The sequence below is a fragment of the Phascolarctos cinereus genome, unplaced genomic scaffold, assembly GCF_003287225.1.
Source record: "Phascolarctos cinereus isolate Bilbo 61053 unplaced genomic scaffold, phaCin_HiC Scaffold_5;HRSCAF=322, whole genome shotgun sequence".
Lineage (NCBI taxonomy): Eukaryota > Metazoa > Chordata > Mammalia > Diprotodontia > Phascolarctidae > Phascolarctos > Phascolarctos cinereus.
In genome coordinates, this window is record NW_027555958.1 from 216,684,205 (window position 1) to 216,704,464 (window position 20,260).

A 20,260-nucleotide genomic window follows, 5' to 3' on the forward strand; every position below is an offset into this window, starting at 1 on the left:
TGGTTGTGTGATTTTGGACAAGTCATTTCACTCCCCCCCCCCTTTTTTATACTTTCTCACTTCACGATCTCTGCTGGAGAAATAAAGTTCTTTGTATGTTCAGAATGTATGACTCCACATATCCAGAACACTTGGTTAGTTTTTTTAAAATAATCTCAATGTTTTTCCATTTTTTCCCTTGATGCTTTTTTAGCATCCTTGTCATCCTTGTCATCATCAACAACTGTCTTGCTGACTTTTTTGTTTTGTTTTAACATTATGGTCTCTTCCGAATATCACCTAGAGAAATGAGTGACCCTTTTGAATGCATATTAGATTTCACATATCCAGAACACTTCCCGTTAGAACTGTTTTGGCCTCCGTGCTTGCCTAGTTCTTTTGTCCTGACTTTTTATTTCATCTTTGTCCTCAGCCACACCAGACACGTGATGGGTGACCCCACTATGTGAAGAACATTTGTGTGATCCAAGAAGTTTTAAGACTGAGTCCCTAAGCGATGCAGACCATTAGTGTAACAAGGAGCCTCTGAGGTTTTGGGGAAGCTTTCTTGATGAAAGTGGGGAAAGGCAAGAGAGAGAAGGTAAGATAAAAGGCAGAAGCAGTGAGACCAGTTTGTAGCATAAGGTATGCTGGGGACCTGCTGGAGATCCAGTAACAGGAAGGAAGTTTAGAGCAGGAAGGGATCCTGTAAGTCACTAATCCAGTTCCTTTGTTTTACAGAGGAGGAAACTGAGGTTCAGAGAGATATTAGTTGAAGGCACATGGGTAGTAAATCACAGAGCTGGGATTACATCCCCGGTCCTCTTAGCTCCAAATCTGGTTTAGGAAGCAAGTGTTCTGTTTTGTTTATTTTAAACAGCCAGCAGTCAGGGAGTTCTTCTGTACTCTGCAATCTATATTTTAATCTTTATAGCAAAGTAAACATCTTAGTGTTTTAATTGGGGGAGGGAAGAAGAGCTTTTTTTTTTTAAATCATGAAACTAAAACTATTCAAAGGGAGAGAAGGGTCTCAATTATGATGGATAAAGTTCTTTATTTTGGTTCTTCAGAACAGATTTTTATTACGAAAATCATGAGCTGCTTTGCTGGTTTGTTTGCTTATTTGTTTGTTTCGTTCAGACACTTAATATCTGGTGGCATGTTTTGAGTAGAGTAAATATCTCAGAGAGCCAGTCTCAGAGTCTGGACAGCCTGGACCCAAATCCTATACATACAGACTAGGTGACCCTTGTTAAGTCATTAGTGCTCAGGCAAAAGTTGGTAGGAGATGGTCCCCCACTAGGTAGAGCTCTACAGAGATATAATCACTGGGCCAAAAAAGGCAGGGGTGGGATGGTGGTTACGCATCAGTGATTTTATTGATATAGGACACTTGTGAAACTCAAATAGAAATAGATCCCTACAAGTCACATATTGACTTAGAAAATCACATATTAACATTATCTACATTGTATTTTTATTTATTTTGGTAAACATTTTCCAGTCTCTGGTTTAGGGAACTTCATTTCTGCAGAGTTTTTGTTTTGCAAATTCTAGGCCCTGAGAGGTACCTGGGACACTACAATTAAGTGACTTGCCTAGAGGTCAAACAGCCAGCTAAAGGAGAGTAGATTAAGAACTGTGGCAAGGCCCTGACCTGCAATTCACATTTCTAGCTCTCTTCCATTCTTCATCTGCATTTCTTGCATTCCAGCTCAAATGCCCATTTAGCCGTAAGAACACCCTTCTCTCTTTAGTCCTGATGGATCGGATTTGAAATGAGAAAGACCCAGGTTTAGGGTTCTGACACTTTCTAACTTAACCTGTGACTCCAAGGAGAAGAAATAGTGAGAGGTGACGTTTTCCATTTTTAGGAAAGGAGGAATGGTTCCGTATCAGGGTCATAACAAAATACAGTGCTAGACCAAGAAAAGTACAATTTTACCATACTTGTCCTTGTAACGGTGCTTTTTAAACAAGCCTGCCAGCTTCTCCCTGGGTCTCTTCCCCTGGAGAATTTCTGCTCCCACCTAACACCTTCATTCTCTTCTCAATCTGAGGTTCTTAACCTATCTGTGTGTTATAGACCCCTTTGACAATATAGTGAAGCCTAGGGAGACCATCTCAGGTAATGTTTTTAAATGCATATCATAAAATTTAGCATTACAAAGGAAATCAAGTCAGTCTTTTTAGGCCTCACTCCCACTACTCTGTGCTTGAGGGACACTGGCCTCTTGGCTGTTCCTCCTGAGGGTGGTCCTCTGGGCCTGAAATAGTCTTCCCTCCTCATCTCTGCTTCTTAGCTTCCCTGACTTCTTTCAGGTCTAAGTTAAGAAGCTTTTCCTGGTCTTCCTCAGTCTTAGCTCTTCCCCTCTAAGGTTATTGCTGATTTTATCTGTGTATAGCTTGTTTGTACATAGATGATTGTATGTTGTCTCTCTTATTAGATCTGAACCCCTTGGGAGCAATTTTTTTTGCCCTTCTTTGTATCCCCAGTGCTCAGCACAGCACCTAGTACGTAGTAGGTGCTTAATAAATGCTAGTTAACTGTATAGAAATCATTTATCAAATTAACTTTTTTAAACACAAGTTCATAGAATTCAGGTTAAGAACCCCTGTTTGAGAGCAGCATATAGCAGCAGGCATGTTTTCTATGAAAAAATGCATTCTGACTTGCAGGCAAACTAATATAAATCTTTAGGAGTGATTTGAGAACTGCGTTTATCAGATCTTTATCATCTGCCCTACGTTGTAGATGTTAAAAGAACATGGCCTTAGTACTGATTTGTAGAAGGGTGTTTTAAATGTTCTTCTAATAGAATTTAAAAGTCCTATGATCTGTTTAGCTATAATAACAACAGATTGACATTGATTCATAAAGATGACCCCAAATGAGTCATTGTTATCAGACTGTGAATAGGCCCAAGGGGCCTAATTTTTTTTAACGAAGTCTCTCCACCCTCCCCATCTCCGAATCTTTCTCACTTGGTGAAGTAGATGGTGTCAGAAAACTTATCATAAAGATTTGTTGTTGTTCAGTTGTTTCAGTTGTGTCCAACTCTTCATGACTCCAGTTGGAGTTTTCTTGGCAGAGGTACTGGGAGGGTTGGTCATTTCCTTCTCCAGCTTATTTTACATATGAGGAAATTGAGGCAGACAAGCTTAAGTGACTTTCCCAGGGTCAAACAGCTAGGAAGTATCTGAGACCACATTTGAACAAAGGTGTTCATGACCCCAGGTCCAGCACTCTATCCTTCGGCCGCCTAGTTACCCCCTTAAGGATTTAGTCTCTATTTAAAATATAAATCTCAAAAAGGAGAGGTAGTGCTTATAAACTGTCAGCCATTTACACTTCAGTATAAATGAGTTTTACACTCTCCCCCCCAAATGAAAGACTAGTAAATTTCTAAGTAGCCTAGTTGGTAACTGTGAAGCTGGAAGCATGAAAAGAAATTTCATATATTTCACAGTTTTACCTAGAACCAAGAGTGACAGTTGTACTGTGAATTATTATTATTTTTCTACCAGTAGAGATGGGCTTGCACAGACCTGCCCTGGCTCATTCACTCATTGTTTCTTAAGTTCAATAGCATATGTATGTTTTCAGTATGGCTCCTTAGGGTGTAGCTTGTGGCCAGGGAATATAGTAATGACCCACAGAGTGATCAAGCCTGTAACCTTGGCCTTATTTGCACAGTTCTCTTGCCTATGGTAGGGGGAGAGTGGTTCATAATGCAACCGTCATACTACAACCTTTCTTTCCAGATGCTTAGTCCAAGTTCTTTAATATCTGATTGGAATTTAGAGTTTCTTTCTGCAGTCCACAAGACATGCAACAGAATATTTAATTATGGTTTGAGGATTAGCAGTGGACCTAACTGGCCCCTGGGATTAAGGGCTAGAGGTTAAAATTACTGATGTTTAAAGCAGGATTATGACAGCTCATCAATGAGTTATCAAACCATGTGAAAAGTAGAAACCTTTTCATGGCTTTTTTTCCAATAGCTTGATCTAATCCATGTTTATTTTCATATGTCTTTGAATATCAGCATTCTAGAGAGATCATCCCATCACTCTACTTTTGTTCCAGAGTATCTTGGCCATTGTTAGGTACGTGTGTGCACGTGTGTGTGCACGCGCGTGCACCCCCCTTCTCCCCCCAGCCTTTCATTATACATATTTATATATGTCTCATCTCCCCCACCAGACTCTATAAACTCCATGACCCAGGTCTCTAATCTTAGGGATCAATTATTAGGCCTAATTCTTTTTTTGTATCCCTTCTAGTACTTGGCACAAGTACTTAGCACACAGTGGGTAATAAGGAAATATTTGTTGAATTGAATTGTTGCTGTCACTTAACTAACTCTAGAAATGAATGATAACCTTTTATTTTTGAGGATCAGAGTAGAATGTGGTTAATTCTCCTCCCTTCCCCCATATACACACTGCCCCGGTAGTTGCTGTTTCCAATTTATAACCCTCTGTTTTAAATTCAGGAACCTGTGTTGGGACTACAGAGTTGAAGCAGTGCTTAATTTTTGTGGCATCATTGGCAGCAGAGTTAAAGAATGTTCCCGTGCCTACTTGAAACAAAAGCAGACTGTTTTTAAAGGGAATGAATTTGAATGAGAAGAGAGAAAACCAGAGAGAAATTTCATCCCTACTTCTTCCTCCTTCCCTAAACCACCATCCCCCCTTGTTGTAGGATCGGTTCTGTGTCTCGTTTTTAACTTAACTGTGTGAGATGCAAAAGTAACAAAGCAGGTTGTGATAAGGGAGGCTGTGTGGGCTTTTTTGGAGAGGTCTGTTTTTAAAGCAATACAAATGGGACTCTGCCTGCCTTGTGGGAAAGGGAGGTTTCTTTTTAGAACAACATATTAAGAAAGTCTTGTCAAGAAAAACAAAATTACTCCAGAAAATTTCTTAAACTGGTTTATTCTTCTTATTTTCCTCCTTCTCCTCCTCTACCACTAATAGTGATGATGATAATAACTAGCATTTTTATGGTACTTTAATGTTTGTAAAGTAGGATCACATGAAGTAAAAGGCAGCGGATCTCTTCTTCCTTTAACTGTTCACCTATCCATGACTCCATTGTACGGGTTGTTAACCTTTTTTGCTTTTAATATTTTGATGACTATTTCAGCACAATTGATTTCCTTTGTTATGTTGTATATTTCGTCTTTGACGTCTGAAAACTCTCAGAAGAGGTACTTGGGCTTCACCAAACTGCCAAAGTCCTTCTGTCTGTGACAGAAAAAATGGTTAGGAACTCCTGCCTTAGTGAGTGAATGTTGACTGACTTAAGATCAGTCTCCTTTCTGATTCTTTTTTATGCCTTTTTTTCTTGCTCATTTAAAAACAAATTTTACTGATGTCTCTTGATTTTATATCACCTTTATTCCCAAATAAGTCTCTCCCCTGTCTGGTGAGACTTCTTTTGAAACAAAGATTTTAAAAAATTAAAAGTGGGGCAAAAAAAACCCCCAGCCCAGCAAAATGAGCCAACCCATCAACCAAGTCTAACAGTATATGTGATATTCCTCATCCTTCCTACCTTTCCAGTGATGAAAGGACAGATTTGCATTTTCTTAACTTCTTGGGGCTAAGCTTAAGGTCATTATAATGTAGGGAATAGTGTCTGAATCATTTAATGACATCAAGGCCTCCTGCTGGCAGCTTTCTTACTTCCTTAATCAGTTTTCCTATGTCTTCTGGAGGAGGAAGGGGGTTTTGTACTTATTGGGCATTTTGGGTATAAGGAAGGAGGGAGGTGAGCTAATAATAATAAGCAAGAGGCTTGTTGTGTTACTCTCCTCAGACATGTTACAAGGGTCTGTTTGATGTTGGACCAGAGTGAAAGTAGTTGTGTCTTTAACTATACAGAGATGACTCACCTGGGAACATTATGCCAGGAGATACTGAACAAGGAGATAGATGGACTTAGATGGATTTTCCCACGTCAGTCAGCTGTCTTTGAAGAACTGGGTTTTTGCCATTTTGTTCTCTGTTGGCCTTACAGTATTTCTGTGATTCTACATTTTATGGTGGTGTGGTTTAAGTCTTTCTGTTTTTTCCTTTGGACTTATGGTAACATTTGATGTGTGACCTCTTGGTCTGTTGTTGAATCCATTTATTGTAACAGACCATAACAATATAAATTCATCTTGTAGAATCATAGACATAGAGCCAAAAGGGACCCAGAGGTCATCCAGCACAACACCCTCATTTAACAGATGAGGAAACAGGAGGTCCAAAGAGATTTAGTCATTTACAGAAGGTGGGTCAGGCTTCCTGACTCCAGATCCAAGTATTTTTTCCACTGCATATGCAGTGTTACCCTGACCAACATGGTTCTGTGCAGTACCGATAAATGATACTGTGGTAATATAGCAAAACCCGTGAACTCAGCCTGTTGCCCAAGGCACAGTTTGAATAATGATAATGATCTGAGTTAGTGCTTAAATACTATTGGTTTTCTGCTTTCTTGAGTCAGTCTTTTCACAGTTGTTTGTATGTAGGGAGGTGGAGAACAGAAGAAATCAGGGTATCTGGGCTGTGGGACAAGAAAGCTTTGTCTGTTAATAGTAGGCCTAAGGAGGGCACCAGCCTCTTTGCCGTACTGGGATACCCTGTAAAGAAGGGAGAAACAGCATCTGGCTAAAGTTGCATAGCTGATGCTCTTGAAAGGTGGGAGAGAAAGTGAATCCCATGTGCAATCTCTTTGTAGAGGAGTATTTTGACAGAGAGAGAGAGAGAGAGAGAGAGAGAGAGAGAGAGAGAGAGAGAGTGTGTGTGTGTGTAGTCTTTTATTTTGAAGAGGCTCTCCCTGTGCATTGAAGTCTCCCTGTGTTGCATGTATCTCTGGGGAAGTCTTTAAGGATTGGGCTGTGTTACAGGCTCCCCAAGGTCTTAGGCACAGAGAACATGGAGTGTACTGTTTGGCAGTTACCAGATCATTGGAAGGTTAGCAGGAACTCCATGATGACACCTTCAGAGCCAGCCTTTCTCTCTTCTTTGTAGGTATGCCAAAGTGAAAGGATATGCTGCTCTGCAGAGGACACAAGCTCCTGAGAGTAATACCAATATTATCGAGACTATTCTCCCCTAACCCAGTTTTCCCGGACAGTCTGATGGAATTTATCCAGAAAAAGGAGGAGAGGAAAGGAAAACATAGTTGCTCAGTGGTGAAACAGCTGGAGTCACACTGTCTTTGCCCGAGTCCGATTTTGAGAGGCAGAGGCAGTATGGTGCAGTAGATAGGGTGCTAGATTTGACCTACCTCAAATACTATTTGTGTGACCTTGGGAAAATACACTACCTTGCTCTTAGTAGGTGCTTGATGCCTGTATAAAAGACCCATTACATATAATAAAAATTTAATATGATAGAATTAATCCATTCCTTTTGTCAGTATGTTGGATAAATCCTCTGGAAGCCTTGAAAGACCTAGACAAGAATCCCACAGATGAGAAGGCAGGGATAGATTGCATTATGAAAGAAAGTAACCACCACATGTATGAACTCACGGGCATGATTTTAGCCAGTAACATGGATGCTAATTATGCCATTGGAAGTGCCAGGCTCATGGTGCCATTGAAGCAGGATTAGCCTGTAACATAGATGCCAATCATATTATTGTCATAGCAGGGATAGAAAACAGAATATACAATTCCCATTTGGTAGGAACAAAGTAGGAAATACTAGAATTTCTTCTCTCAAGTTGTTTAGATGCAATGTGCCTACAGTTTGCTCTGTAACAGAGTCTTCAGTACATGTCTCAAGTGCTCTAGTAATTTCAAGATAATTGCATATTCCTTTCATTTTCAGTTTCAGACTGGGGAAGCTGTGAGGTGGTTTCTGAAGGATCTAGAATATTACTAATATCTCAATGTTAACTGACTTCTAAAACCTAAGAATAAAACACTTGACTATTTAAAAAGCTCTTTATATCCCTTATCTTATTTGATCCTCACAGCAAGTCTGTGAGGTAAGCAAGATAGATATTAGCCTCCCCGTTTTACAGAAGAGGCTAAGGCACTTGTCCAGGTCCCACAGCTAGCAAATATCCTCAGACATTTATTAAGTGCCTGTGCTGTCCTAGGTGCTGGAGATAGAAGGGTAAGAATCAAAGTCCCTTAGCTCAGGGATTTTATGTTTCCTCGTGAGAGACACATACACATATATATGTGTATATATGCAACTAGGTGGTACAGTGGTGGATAGAATGCCAGGCCTGGAGTCAAGAAGACTCATCTTCCTGAGTTGAAATCCAGCCTCAGACACTTCCTAGCTGTGTGACCCTGGGCAAATCACTTAATCCTGCTTGCCTCAGTTTCCTCATCTGTAAAATGAGCTGGAGAAGGAAATGGCAAACCACTCTAGTATCTCTGCCAAGAAAACTCCAGATGGGGTCACAAAGAGTCTACTGAAAAATGACTGAAAAACAACAAAGATTTTGTGGCTCTGTGGCACCAGTAGCTAAGAATATCAGGAAAAGTTTCATATAGGAGATATTCAGACTGAATTTTTATTTTAATATTTTTAAAAATAAGAATTTGGCAATCAACATACTTTCAATATCTCTACATGCAAAGGACAGAAATAAAGGATTGATAATAACAGCCCTGCCCTTCTTGTCTCTGTCCCCTTCTGAATCTTCTGTTGTTCTCTGCATTTTTTTTTCTGTGTTTTATCGACACAGAACCTAGCACAGTACCTGGCACATAGTAGGTACTTTGTAAATGTTTATTGAAAGAGTTAAATGACACTTTTTTTTAAAGTCACCATCATTCCCTCCCACAAACTGTCTCCCCTCCTCCAATAAATTTGAACTAAACTTGTGCAAGAACTAGGAATTCCAAAAAGCAGAGATGAGAGAAGTGCAAATATCTAACCCAGGATTCTCCTGATGCCAAAACCCATCCCTCTGCACTATAAGATACCACCTCTCTAATACAAGTACATCCCATCTTAAAGAATCCTAGGTTAGGAGTTATAAGGGATCTTAAATGTAGTGTAGCTGTTAAATTTCCTCATTTTTGCAAGTGAGGAAACTAGCCTCAGTTAAAGTGGCCTGCCAAAGTCACACAAGCTGAAATTTGAACTCGGGTCATCTGATTCAAAATCCTAATATTTTTTCACTGTATAAATCTGCTTCTGAGAAGTTGTATAAATTAAATTTTTGAAATTCAGGTTCTAGTCTCCTAAAACTGGGTTAGTTATTGAGGAGCTAAGTCTTCTTTGAAAGAAGGAGCAAGTTTTCTTTTTGCCCAGTAGGGTTTGAGCCATATTTCCATAATGCTGTGAGTGTGACTTGATTCCTCTTCTAGTCCCTGTAATGGGCCAGGATGATCGTTGAAACCCCATATGAGTGTGAGGTGTTGGTAGATGGTTGGGCTTATTATTGAAGAAGATAGAAAGAGAATGACTTGCCTTTATGTCAGTGTTGAAAGGGAAGTAATTGCCCTTTTGCAGGAGGGGTAGCAAAGAGGTGGTTAGAACTTTAGGGAACTGCCAGCTCCTCCGGGCTTCCTCTCCCTTGCACAAGCATAACAATTCCCATTTTTTAAAAAATGGTGAGTTTTATTTTTTCATCCCGTTCATTTTCTAATATGTCTCTCTACCCTCCCTCCCCGAGACAGCCATCTGTTGTAACAAAGAAAGGAGGAAAAGTAGTCAACAAAACTGGCAAGCGGTGTTCCATGCCCACAGTCACCGCTCTTCACAGAAGAGCAGAAGCGTTCTCCTCTGCTGGACCAAATCTGGTGGTTCGGATTTCACAGTGTTTAGTTGTTGTTTTAATTAAATTTTACTTTATTTAGTTATCAAGCTTTCATCATTTTTTCTCCTTCACAGTTCCTTTCCGAGAGAGAGAGAGAGAGAGAGAGAGAGAGAGAGAGAGAGAGGGAATATTCCCATATTGGCCATGTCTAAAACTGTGACTCATTCTGCTTATTAGTCCATCATCTGTGTATCAGGAGCATGCATCATCATTGGAACTCTGGAATCATAGTTGTCATTGCAACTGTTCTTTTTTACAATGTGGATGTTTTGGTGTAAATTTTTTTTCCTGGTTCTACTTATTTCAATCTGTATCAGTTCATAGAGGTCTTCCAAGATTTCTCTGAAGCTGTCACTTTCTTCACTTCTTACAGCAAACATTAGTGCCCTATTAAATTCATACATCTGTTTGTTTAGCCATTCCCTAGTTGATGGGCATCTCCTTGTTTTCTAGTGTTTTCCCATTATCTCTGGATTTAAAAAAAAATCACAGTATTTGATTGTCTCTAGCAACATCTCTGTGGATAAATTGTGAATTGGTCCAGGCTTTGCATGATCAGAACCAAATATTGATGTTAAATGGGCTTGATGTCAGCCTGCAGGGGGGTCTTGAAATGAGTAAAATCCTAGATTTGGAGTACAAAGGAACCTTGGGCTAGCCAGACCAATGCCCTCAATTTATAGGTCAGGGAACAGAGGCATAGCAAGGTTAAGTGACTTGCCCAGGGTCACGCAAGGGATTACTCCAAGGCTTCATCCATAGCCTTGTTCTGTTCAGCATTTTTACTGTTGACTTGAGTGAAGGCATAAATAACATGCTCAGCAAATTCTCAGCTGCTATATTGGAGCTACATCTGACATGTTGGATAACTAAATTAGGATCTAAAATTATATGGACAGGTTAAAGCAGAAAGCTGACTCATAAGATGAAATTTAATTGGGATAAATGCAAAGCAGTTTAAAAAAAAAGGCAACTGCAGAAGTTCAGGACAAGGAAGAGAGACATATCTTGACAGATTTGGTAGGGCCAGAATCAGTCATCCAAAAAAATACCCAGCAACCTGGAGTTAGGATCCTATAAACAGAGTAGGTTGGGAGCACAGATCAGGATCTGAGGAAAAGCAGACACAGCAAACAGGAAGCCAGGTCAGACACTCATGGGGTTAGCCAGGGTTTGCTAGGCCCAAGTCAAGAATACCAGAAGTCAGGGGGCAGCTAAGGCAGCACAGTGGATAGAGCAACGGCCCTGAAGTCAGGAGGACCTGAATTCAAATCCAGCCTCAGACCAAACACCTGACACTTAACTAGCTGTGTGACCCTGGGCAAGTCACTTAGCCCCAATTGAAAAAAAAATACCAGAAGTCTGAGCTGGAAGGGTTAAGGGGATGCATTGTAGATTGAGTTAAGGTAGGATTCAAGGCAAACAAAAAGGGTTCATCCCCTAGTAAAGTATCCTTAAAGGGCCTTGATTTTGGGGGGTAAACCCAAAAGAATAATGCCCAGCACATAATAGGTTCTTAATAGATGCTTGCTGAATTCAATTAGATTGAGAGAATACAGTGAATGCAGCATCCTTTGTTCTGGCTATGAATTACTATTCACACAACATCTCTATAGACAGAGAAGACAGGAAAGATGGGGGTTGTACATAAAACTACAAATCATCTAATAAGGCTTATTCCTTAAACAGGAAAGGGGACACAAAGACAGGAATAATAATTACGTCACAATTCACACGTAAACCAACCTTCTCCCTCTTCCACACACCTCCACTCACTATCTGGGTGAGACCCTGAGAGGAACATATAGGTGAAGAAAACCCACAGTATTATATAACTCTTTTTTCTTAAATGTATTTTTATTTATTTTGTCAAATAATTCCTAATTACTTTTTTTATTTCAACATTCATTATTTAATTTGTTTCAAATTCTTTCCCTTCCTTTTGCCCCTCCCTCACCCCTTGAGAAGGCAAGCAATATGAATATATATACACACATGTACATATGTGTGCGTGTATATGTACATACATACATACATACATACATACATACATACATACATACATATATATATATATGTAAAATAAACTTTTCAAAGTTGTCCTGCTTATCTGTTTCATTCTGGCCTTCCTTCTGGGTTTTTTTTTTCCTATGCATTTTAAAAAATGCATTACTGTCCTTTTTTTGGAGGGGGGCAACCCTATTCTGCCCCACACTCCTTATCTTCCCCCCAAAATGAAAAAAAAAAGACAAAACAATATCTACTATCCTTGTAACATATACATAATCAAACAAAAGACAAGCTTCTACGTTGTCTGTGTCCAAAAATAGTCATCTCCCTTTGCATCTTGAGTCTGTCATCTTTCTGTCAAGGGAGGTGGTCAGCATGTTTCATCATTTAGTCCTCTGGAATCATGGTTGCTGACCCTTATTTTACTAGTTTTCTTACGCGCTAGTCAGTTTAATATAAATTGTGAACCTCAGAGTTATTAAATAATTCTTGTTTATTCTCTGCATGCTTTTCAGAGTGGCGAAGCATATTTTGAAAAAATTGAAGAACAGATTCATCAAGTGGGGTGGCTGTATGACAACATTACTAAAGCTAGTTACAGAAAGGTTATCTATTCTTACTACCTCCCTATTGTCTTTGCCTTCTGGCAGTTCTGCCTTTTCAGTAGTTTTTGTTTAATGCAACTGTCCCTGGAAGGCTGAAAAACTTCAGTAGTATAATCATATTTAGAAAATTACAAAGTTGTGTGTATGGGTGTGGGAGAGAAGATTCCTTCCTCCCTCCCTCTCTCCCTCCTTCCTCTCCTTCCTTTTGTTGCATTTTGAGTTCCAAGTTGTCTTCACCCCCCAACCCTGCTTTAAAGAAGGCGTGTGTGTGTGTGTGTGTGTGTAATCACACAATACATACTTCCATATAGCAGCTCTTTCTCGGGAGGTGGATAGCATTTCCCTTTATAAGTCCTTCATAGTTGATCTGAATGATCATATTACTCACAGTAGCTTAGTCACATTAACTTCAAACAATATTGCTATTACTATATACAATATTTTCTTGGTTCTGCTTGTTTCACTGTACCTTATTTCATGCAAGTCTTTCCATGTTTTTCTAGAACCAATCATCATTTCTTACAGCACAGTAGTGTTCCAGATTGATTTACTTTAAAAATGAAATAAAGTGGACGGTTTGAGAGGAAAACTGAGAAGTCCTTTATGAACTGATGCAGAATAAAGTAAATGAATAAGGAGAACAGTTTATGCTATGACAGCATTGTAGAGAAAATCGACTTTGAAAACCTTTAGAATTCTGATCAATAGAATGTTATGCCACAAATTGAGAGGACTACAGAGGAACAGTCAGCTCCACCCCAACCTCCAGGCACAGAGGTGATGGACTTAAAATGCAGAATGAGACATACGTTTTTGTACACAGCCAGTGTGAGAATTTGTTTTGCTGGACCATGCATATTTGTTTTATTCTTTCTTTTTATAATTATTCAGTGGGGGAAGCAGTGGGAGGGAATGCATAAATTCTTGCAAAGCTAAGTAAATAGATACATTTATTTTTAAAAAGAAAATTTTGGTCCTTACAAAAGTCCCATTTTTTTGGATTTATTTCTCTTTTGTTCTCTTGCTAGTCATGTTTTGGGCTCTGAACGATTATTTATTCTTCTTATCCCCCTTTCTCCAGTGAGATTTCAACTTCAGGAACAGAGTTCTTGAGGAACTGAGAAAATTTGGAAAGTTGGTGTTTTAGTTAAGTCAGGATTGTGTCCTTTTGGAACTGTATTTGTTGCTTTTGTAGATTTTTTAAAAATGTATTGAAGAGAAATTATCTAAGGTATGAGATTTATTTGTTTTATTTTGTTTTCAAGTAAATGCTTTATAATTCTCCTAATAAGTTGTACTTTTAAGGGAGAAAATGCATTTTGAGTGAAGAATAATCAATGTCTCTTTTGTTTCTCTTAATAGATTAAAATATGGAAGCCTTTGATGCATCACTTAATAGTTATATGCGGACATGGCTTGGACCAAGAGGTAAGGTGTTAAAATTTTTGTTTCCTTCTTAGAAACACTTGTATAGCTATGTTTAAGAAACCATTTGGATACTAGGACTTGCTCCAACCTGAAAAAGGCAGGTTCATTTCTGTATTCTGGATGAAATCATGGTCACGAGCTTTTATAAGTCCCTGTAATTTAGCAAGTTATATAGTATTACATGGTTGTCGGAGCAGGGAGGAAGCCGCAGCAATTCCTGACTTTAGCTAAAAATCAAGGTTTAGGCCTCCCAAAGCTTGTGGCTTGACAACTTTGACAATTTTACTATTTCCATTGGGATTGTAAGTTCCAGATTCAATCCAGTGAATTCTTTTTAATATTGCTGAGTGCCCTGATCAGGTAGGAGTCCTGTATAGGCAGAGGCTGATAGGTCAAGAGTTTAAGTGAAGACGGTCTACTTTACTTCTTCTTTCACCATTTTATTTTTTAAAATACCCTCCTTTTTTAGATCATGGCAAAGATAAATGTGTGTATAGAACATCATCTCTCATTCTCTGTTACTTTCTTTCTGTCCCAAGTGTTTTATTTGCCAGTATGTGTGTATGTATATATGAGTACATGAATTCATACACACACACACACACATTTTCTAACAATTACACATATAAACATTATATCTCAATCCCACCCCTTTTTTTTTTAACAAGAGAAGCAGTATCCATTGGTAGGGCATTTTCCTGATTTTTGAATGAGTCTTATTAAAAATTTCTTAGGAAAGAGGTCAGATCTAAATCTGGGTAGGACTTCAAAGATCATTAATCCAGCCCCCTCATCTTATATAGGAGGATGGCAAAGCAATTAAGTGAGTTGCCCAAGGACACATAGGTAGTAGAGGGTGTCAGAGTCTGACCTGCAACCCAGGTTCTCTGACCCCAGAACTGGTATTCCTTCTGTTGTATCATACTGAATATCTCTAGGTTTCCCGACCACAGCCACCACCGTTTTTGGGGACCTTATCCAAATAATATAAGCAGAGGAGAAAATATACAGTTTCATTTAAGGGGGAAAAACCTTTAGTTTGCAATTTGGCACCCCAAATTTAAATCAGATCTTCCTCTGAGCTGTAGAAAATGAAGGAGTAGCTGTGAAGTGATTGAACAAGCTTCCAAACTCAGGAAAGAACCTCAGATATCATTAATAAACACTTGGAGCAACTATTTTGTATCGGAAGGCAAATCTCATCATCTTTTGAATTTCTTATTCTGTCTCAGTCTTGAAAATGAGAACTTGAATAAAACTAACTTGACATTGAACCTTAAAGAATGTCTGTCAAGGAAGGAAGTTTGGTTTTCCTGATCATGGCATTGTGACGACATCATTGCCTCCTGTCCTACACATTCAGCTCACCAATTTAGATCATTGGTTTATAGGATTTTAGAGTTGGAAGGGACCTTAAGAGATGATCCAGTCTTCATTTAACTGAGAAGAAAACTGAGGCCTGAAGAAGGGGAAGTGACTTGGCCTAAGGCCACACCTGGGGCAGAAGCCTGTATCAGAACCCAGGTCTTCAGGCATCAGTGGAGGGCCTTTCCCATCAAGCCACATTGCCTTCCCTACCTCTATCCAGTTCTCCTCTTTTCTATTGCTTTCAGTCATTCAATTCTGCCTGCTTTAAATATTCTACTTATTTTGCTGCTGTTGCTTCTCCTGAGTTTCTTTTCTGAGTATTTTCACCATAGCTGCTCCTCACCTACTTAGAGTAACCACATCATTAGCCTAACAGTACCTCCCCCTCTTGGGCTTGGCTTTGCTGGCCACACAGACAGAGACAGGGCCTGCACGATCAACTTCCGAATTCCAGCACTACCACTTTTTGGTTTTGTCTTCCTTCCCTACATGCAGTTCTAAAGACCTAGTTTAAATGTAGTATTTGGCCCTTAATTTACTTAAAAACATTTCTTTGGAAAGGAATGTTTGTTTTGGATGCATTATTTCTCTTAGTAACAAGTTTAAATAAAATCTCCATTCCCACATGTTTCAGAACCCATCCTGAGGAAGTTTATTGTCTACAAAACTTGTTGGAAATTCACCTGGGAAAGGGTACTGCAGGTGTGGTTTTTGTTAGTTTTTATTGAGATGGCCTTCTGCTAAAGGGACCAGTCTAAAAAAATGGTTCAGAAAAACTCCTTTCTGAAGAAATATTTGACATGTTTCCACTATTTTGGATATCTGTACTATTTGTTTCCATTCACTAAATGTTTTTCTTTTCTTTTTTTTTATTCTATTTCAGATTCCCGTGTAAAAGGGTGGTTTCTTCTGGATAACTATATACCTACTTTTGTCTTCTCTGTCTTATACTTATTAATCGTATGGCTAGGACCAAAATACATGCAGAATAAACAGCCAGTCTCCTGCAGGGGCATTCTAGTGGTTTATAACCTTGGACTTACGCTGCTGTCTCTATATATGTTTTATGAGGTAGGAGATGGGTTGAGATTTTATTTTTATTTCTGACTGTTACTCTTGACTCCCTCCTATCTGTCTACCTATTGCTGACCTGAAAATGATAAAGAAAAGGAAGCAGAGAGAAGGGGTCATGCTAATGCAACATCTGTTTTCAGTGGTTTTATCCTAAATAGCCACAGTGTCTTTATATAAACATCCCCTACAGAAAGAGGGATGTGGAAACAGTTATTTACTTTCAGTATTGCTGCTTATTATTATTTTAGTGGAAACAGGTTTGAACTTTTAGTTAGTTATTGATTAACATATCACATTTTTAGGGTTCAGAATCTTACAGTGGATTTTTCCTAGAGTTTTTGTAATGCCAGCAGAATTCAGGGGGAAATTTAGGCCAAATGTGAGAAAAAGGGGGAAAAAACCCTGAACATTTTATTTAATAATAATAAGCACCAAATAAGTTATTGGTACTTGCTGGTTTCATTTTGGTGGGTTTTGGGGATTGGGATTTTTTGTTATTGTTGTTTGGTTTTTTCAGGGATGTAAAGGGATTATGGGGAGGAGGTGTTTTTTGCTTTGGCTTGGTTTGGTGAATGTGAGCACACTCTACCTTGAGCAGATGGAAGTAAATAACTAGAGATTTGACCATTAAGACTAATGTCCTTTTTTAAAGTTTAGAAGAAAGCCTGGTTTTAGGTTTTACATACACTAGGTACATGGACTGAGTTCAGTTCAGATTTGGTAATTTCTCCTACATCATCAAGAGCTCATCAGATCAGGTTGTTTCTGAGACAGTGCTATAGCTTAATGAAAAGGACAAGTCCAATCTAAACCCACCTTATTTCTCCCATTGCCTGGTTTTATGGAATGTACCTATATGCCTCTGAGGCCCAGGGGCTCGATAATTTGTTCTCTGTGACTCCTAGGACAAGAGTAAAGAAAGAATCTACTACTCTTTTAGAAACCTTCAGAGCTCTGCCCCTCTGTAGGTTTACAAAGGGCTGATTTCCAGGCACCATTTTGCAATGGAGAATGTCTTCAGTACTTCATTCCTCACATTTACATTTTTCATCTCCTTTGTGTTGTAGTATGATATTAACTCTTGAAGTTAAGAGTTTGAAGGAGAGGCTGGAGCTTAATGAGATTTATGCTGGTGGAAAATGGAAATTTCTGTAATTCACCTCAGTTGGGTAGATAAAATCCTTCCCTTATGTAGATGGATCTCTTATTGAGCCCCAGTGTAAAAGATTCTGTTTAATTAAGAAATCACATTCTTCCACAGATATTTTCACAGACCAGTCTAAGCTGAGTGGTTAGATTGTGAATAAATATGTTCTTTTTTTAAAAAAAATATTACATAGAATAGATTTCTTTACTGAAACAGCGATGTTTAATCAAAAACTAAGTAAATATAAAGAAGTTAATGACTTTACAGTCACAAGCAACTAAATAAAGTATTTTAAATGACAAAGATAGTTTTAAATTAAAAGACAGATAAGTGTCTTTATTTTACTATATACTGTCATTTTATTGGTACTTGTTATAACCCCATATAACCTTAAATTGTAATTTAATATGATCTGTTAATGTCATGTAAAACCCTCACCTTTTTTTTTGCCTTTTTCCCTTTTTTGTCCTGTTCTAGAACAAAGGAAGTTTAATTAGCCTCCGTGAATGGATGTTGGAGGATTGGAGGCAGGGGCTATTCACAGAAATGAAGTTCAGGGACTTCTGGCCTCAACAATGTGTGCAGAACATTGATCAGTATACAAGTGACTTAACAACAATGCAGACAGATTCCTTTGAGTAAATGCTTTATTTTTCCCATTTACATTTATAGATGATAGAGCCATCTGCTTAAGGAAACTTTTGTTTATATAGTTCAAAAGATAGTGTTCTATTCTTTGTACAACATTCTGCAACTTTTAAAAATACATAGCCAGATTAAGAAAACAAAAAACTAAGATGTTATTTGGCATATTTATTTTTTTCCTAAACATAAAATTTGGATTTTTTTTCTCTTTTTATAAATTGAGCATTTTTCATATTCTGCCAGTATATTTTAGAAAAGGCTTCAGATCTTAATTTTGAATCAGTAACAAATTAGTGCAATAATTATAAGGTGACAGGCAAGTAAAAATATGTTTGCCTCAAAACGTTATAGCTCCCCAGCATTTTTCTTACCACAAAAATCTCAAAGTTGGAAGAGACTCCAGAGACCAAGTAATTCAACCCATACCTGAAAAGGCTCCCTTTGTAACACCCACGATAAGCGTTCACCCACCTAGCTTCTGCTCATGGCTCTGGTTAGAGACAAGCCACCATCTTCCAGGGCAGCCCATTCTGCATTTGGGTGGCTATGAATGTGAGCAAGTTTTTCCCTAACATCAGCCAAAATTTGTTTCTGCAACTTCCACCTATTGATACTAGCTCTTGGCCCCAGAAGGCAAGAAGAACAAGTCTGATCCTTTTTCCACATTCCCACTCAAATACTTGAAGATAGCCAGATAGCCCTCCTGTCAGGGGTTTTTAACCTAATATCTATGGACCTCCTTAGATGAAGTCTGTGGACAAATTTCAGGGAATCCATGAATGGGGAAAAAAATATGTGTGTATTTGAACCTCTAGCCAAAATTCAACATTTCCTTCAGTTATGAACCTAGTCAACAAAATTATTCTGAGAAGGGGTCCATAAGCTTCATCAGATTGCATAGGGGGGTCCATGACACAAAAAAGCTTAAGGACCCCTGGTTCAGGGATCTCCTAAACCTCTCAGATTCCTTCCACAGATCCTCATATGGCGTTATCAGAATCTGGTTCACCATCATGATTGCCCTTCTAGACAATATACAGCTTATATGTTCCTTGTTGTTGTTTTTTCTTTACTTTCATCCTCTTTTTAGCAGGTATACTACTACTATAAAAAGGAAAGAGAACTGTGTATAACTGCTGCCTGACTAGGTGAACCTGATGCATTATAGTACCCATATAACTGGAAGTAGAATTTCCCTCCTGTGCACTGCTAAGTAATACTTAGAACTCCTGGCCTACTCTTTAAGTATCTTGGAATCTTAAGAGCTGTAAAGAATTTCAGATTCTAGTCTGATCCCATACTGGTGAAAGAGTCCCCTGAACAACATAATTTTCTCACTGTCAGTTTTCTGAAAGTATTTTTCTTACTTTTGTCAGGCAAATCCATTTACCCCTCCTTTGCTATTCTTAACCTTCATTTTAAAGATTGGGGAAGAGGGTAGAAGGTTTAGGACTTGTCTGAAGTGAGAAAACCACACTATATTGTCTTCTTCAGTTTTGTATAGGGCATGGGGGAGGAGGGACCAGGGATGCACTCAGGAAAAAGGGAATAAGGACCAGAACACGGAGAAGGGAATAGGGACCAGAACACGGAGAAAGTACTTGAATAAATACAATAGGCTGTGTTCTCTTTAAGTAGATTTGAGGTCAAGGACTGATACTCCTGGTCTAGAATTGATGTTTATGTGTCAGGTGAATTTGGTCCTGTGTAGACCTGGCAGTAACCAAATCACTTTCCAGGCTATACTAGTCATTGTAAGGTTAAGGTTTTCATTTTTTTATTGACCATTAACAGAGACTTGTCTTGCCTTCTTGCTAACTTGTCATGAAGATTTTTGTTTTCTTAAGTCTGTGTTAAGAAACCATGCCAGCCTTGAAGAGTTTGAAGTTAATCAGCTTTCAGTCAGTGTAAGGGAGAGATATAGAAGGAAAACGGAAGGAAGGAAGGAAGGAAGGAAGGAAGGAAGAGTAAAGTGGTCTTGGGAAACCCAAGACTCAAGTACCAAGAGAAAGGAGTTGGGGGGTAAGATAAAGGAAAAAAATACTAAAATGACATTTGAAGACCATGAAATTAAATTTTGAAATGTAGACTATAACCTGGTTCATCATTTAGGTGTGGTTTTTGCCAATGCAATTATTACCAAAAGAAAGAGAGAAAGGAACTTGGAGGTTATAGTAAATTTGGAATTTAGAAAAGCATCTTAGAGATCACCTAATC

General features: G+C 38.6%; 1 protein-coding gene across 3 annotated transcripts in view; it reads left to right on the forward strand.

Moving 5' to 3' along the window:
* The window catches only part of ELOVL5 (ELOVL fatty acid elongase 5), a 92,286-nt gene that overhangs the window by 48,738 nt on the left and 23,288 nt on the right, over nt 1–20,260 (forward strand). The window contains exons 2-4 of one of the 3 annotated variants that reach the window (XM_020993914.2): nt 413–580; nt 13,744–13,809; nt 16,061–16,248. In XM_020993914.2, the coding sequence (XP_020849573.1) occupies nt 13,752–13,809; nt 16,061–16,248 (246 nt within the window). In that variant the 5' untranslated portion in view covers nt 413–580; nt 13,744–13,751. The remainder of the gene's footprint in view (nt 1–412; nt 581–13,743; nt 13,810–16,060; nt 16,249–20,260) is intronic. The other 2 variants (XM_020993915.2, XM_020993913.2) reach the window with 2 other exon arrangements.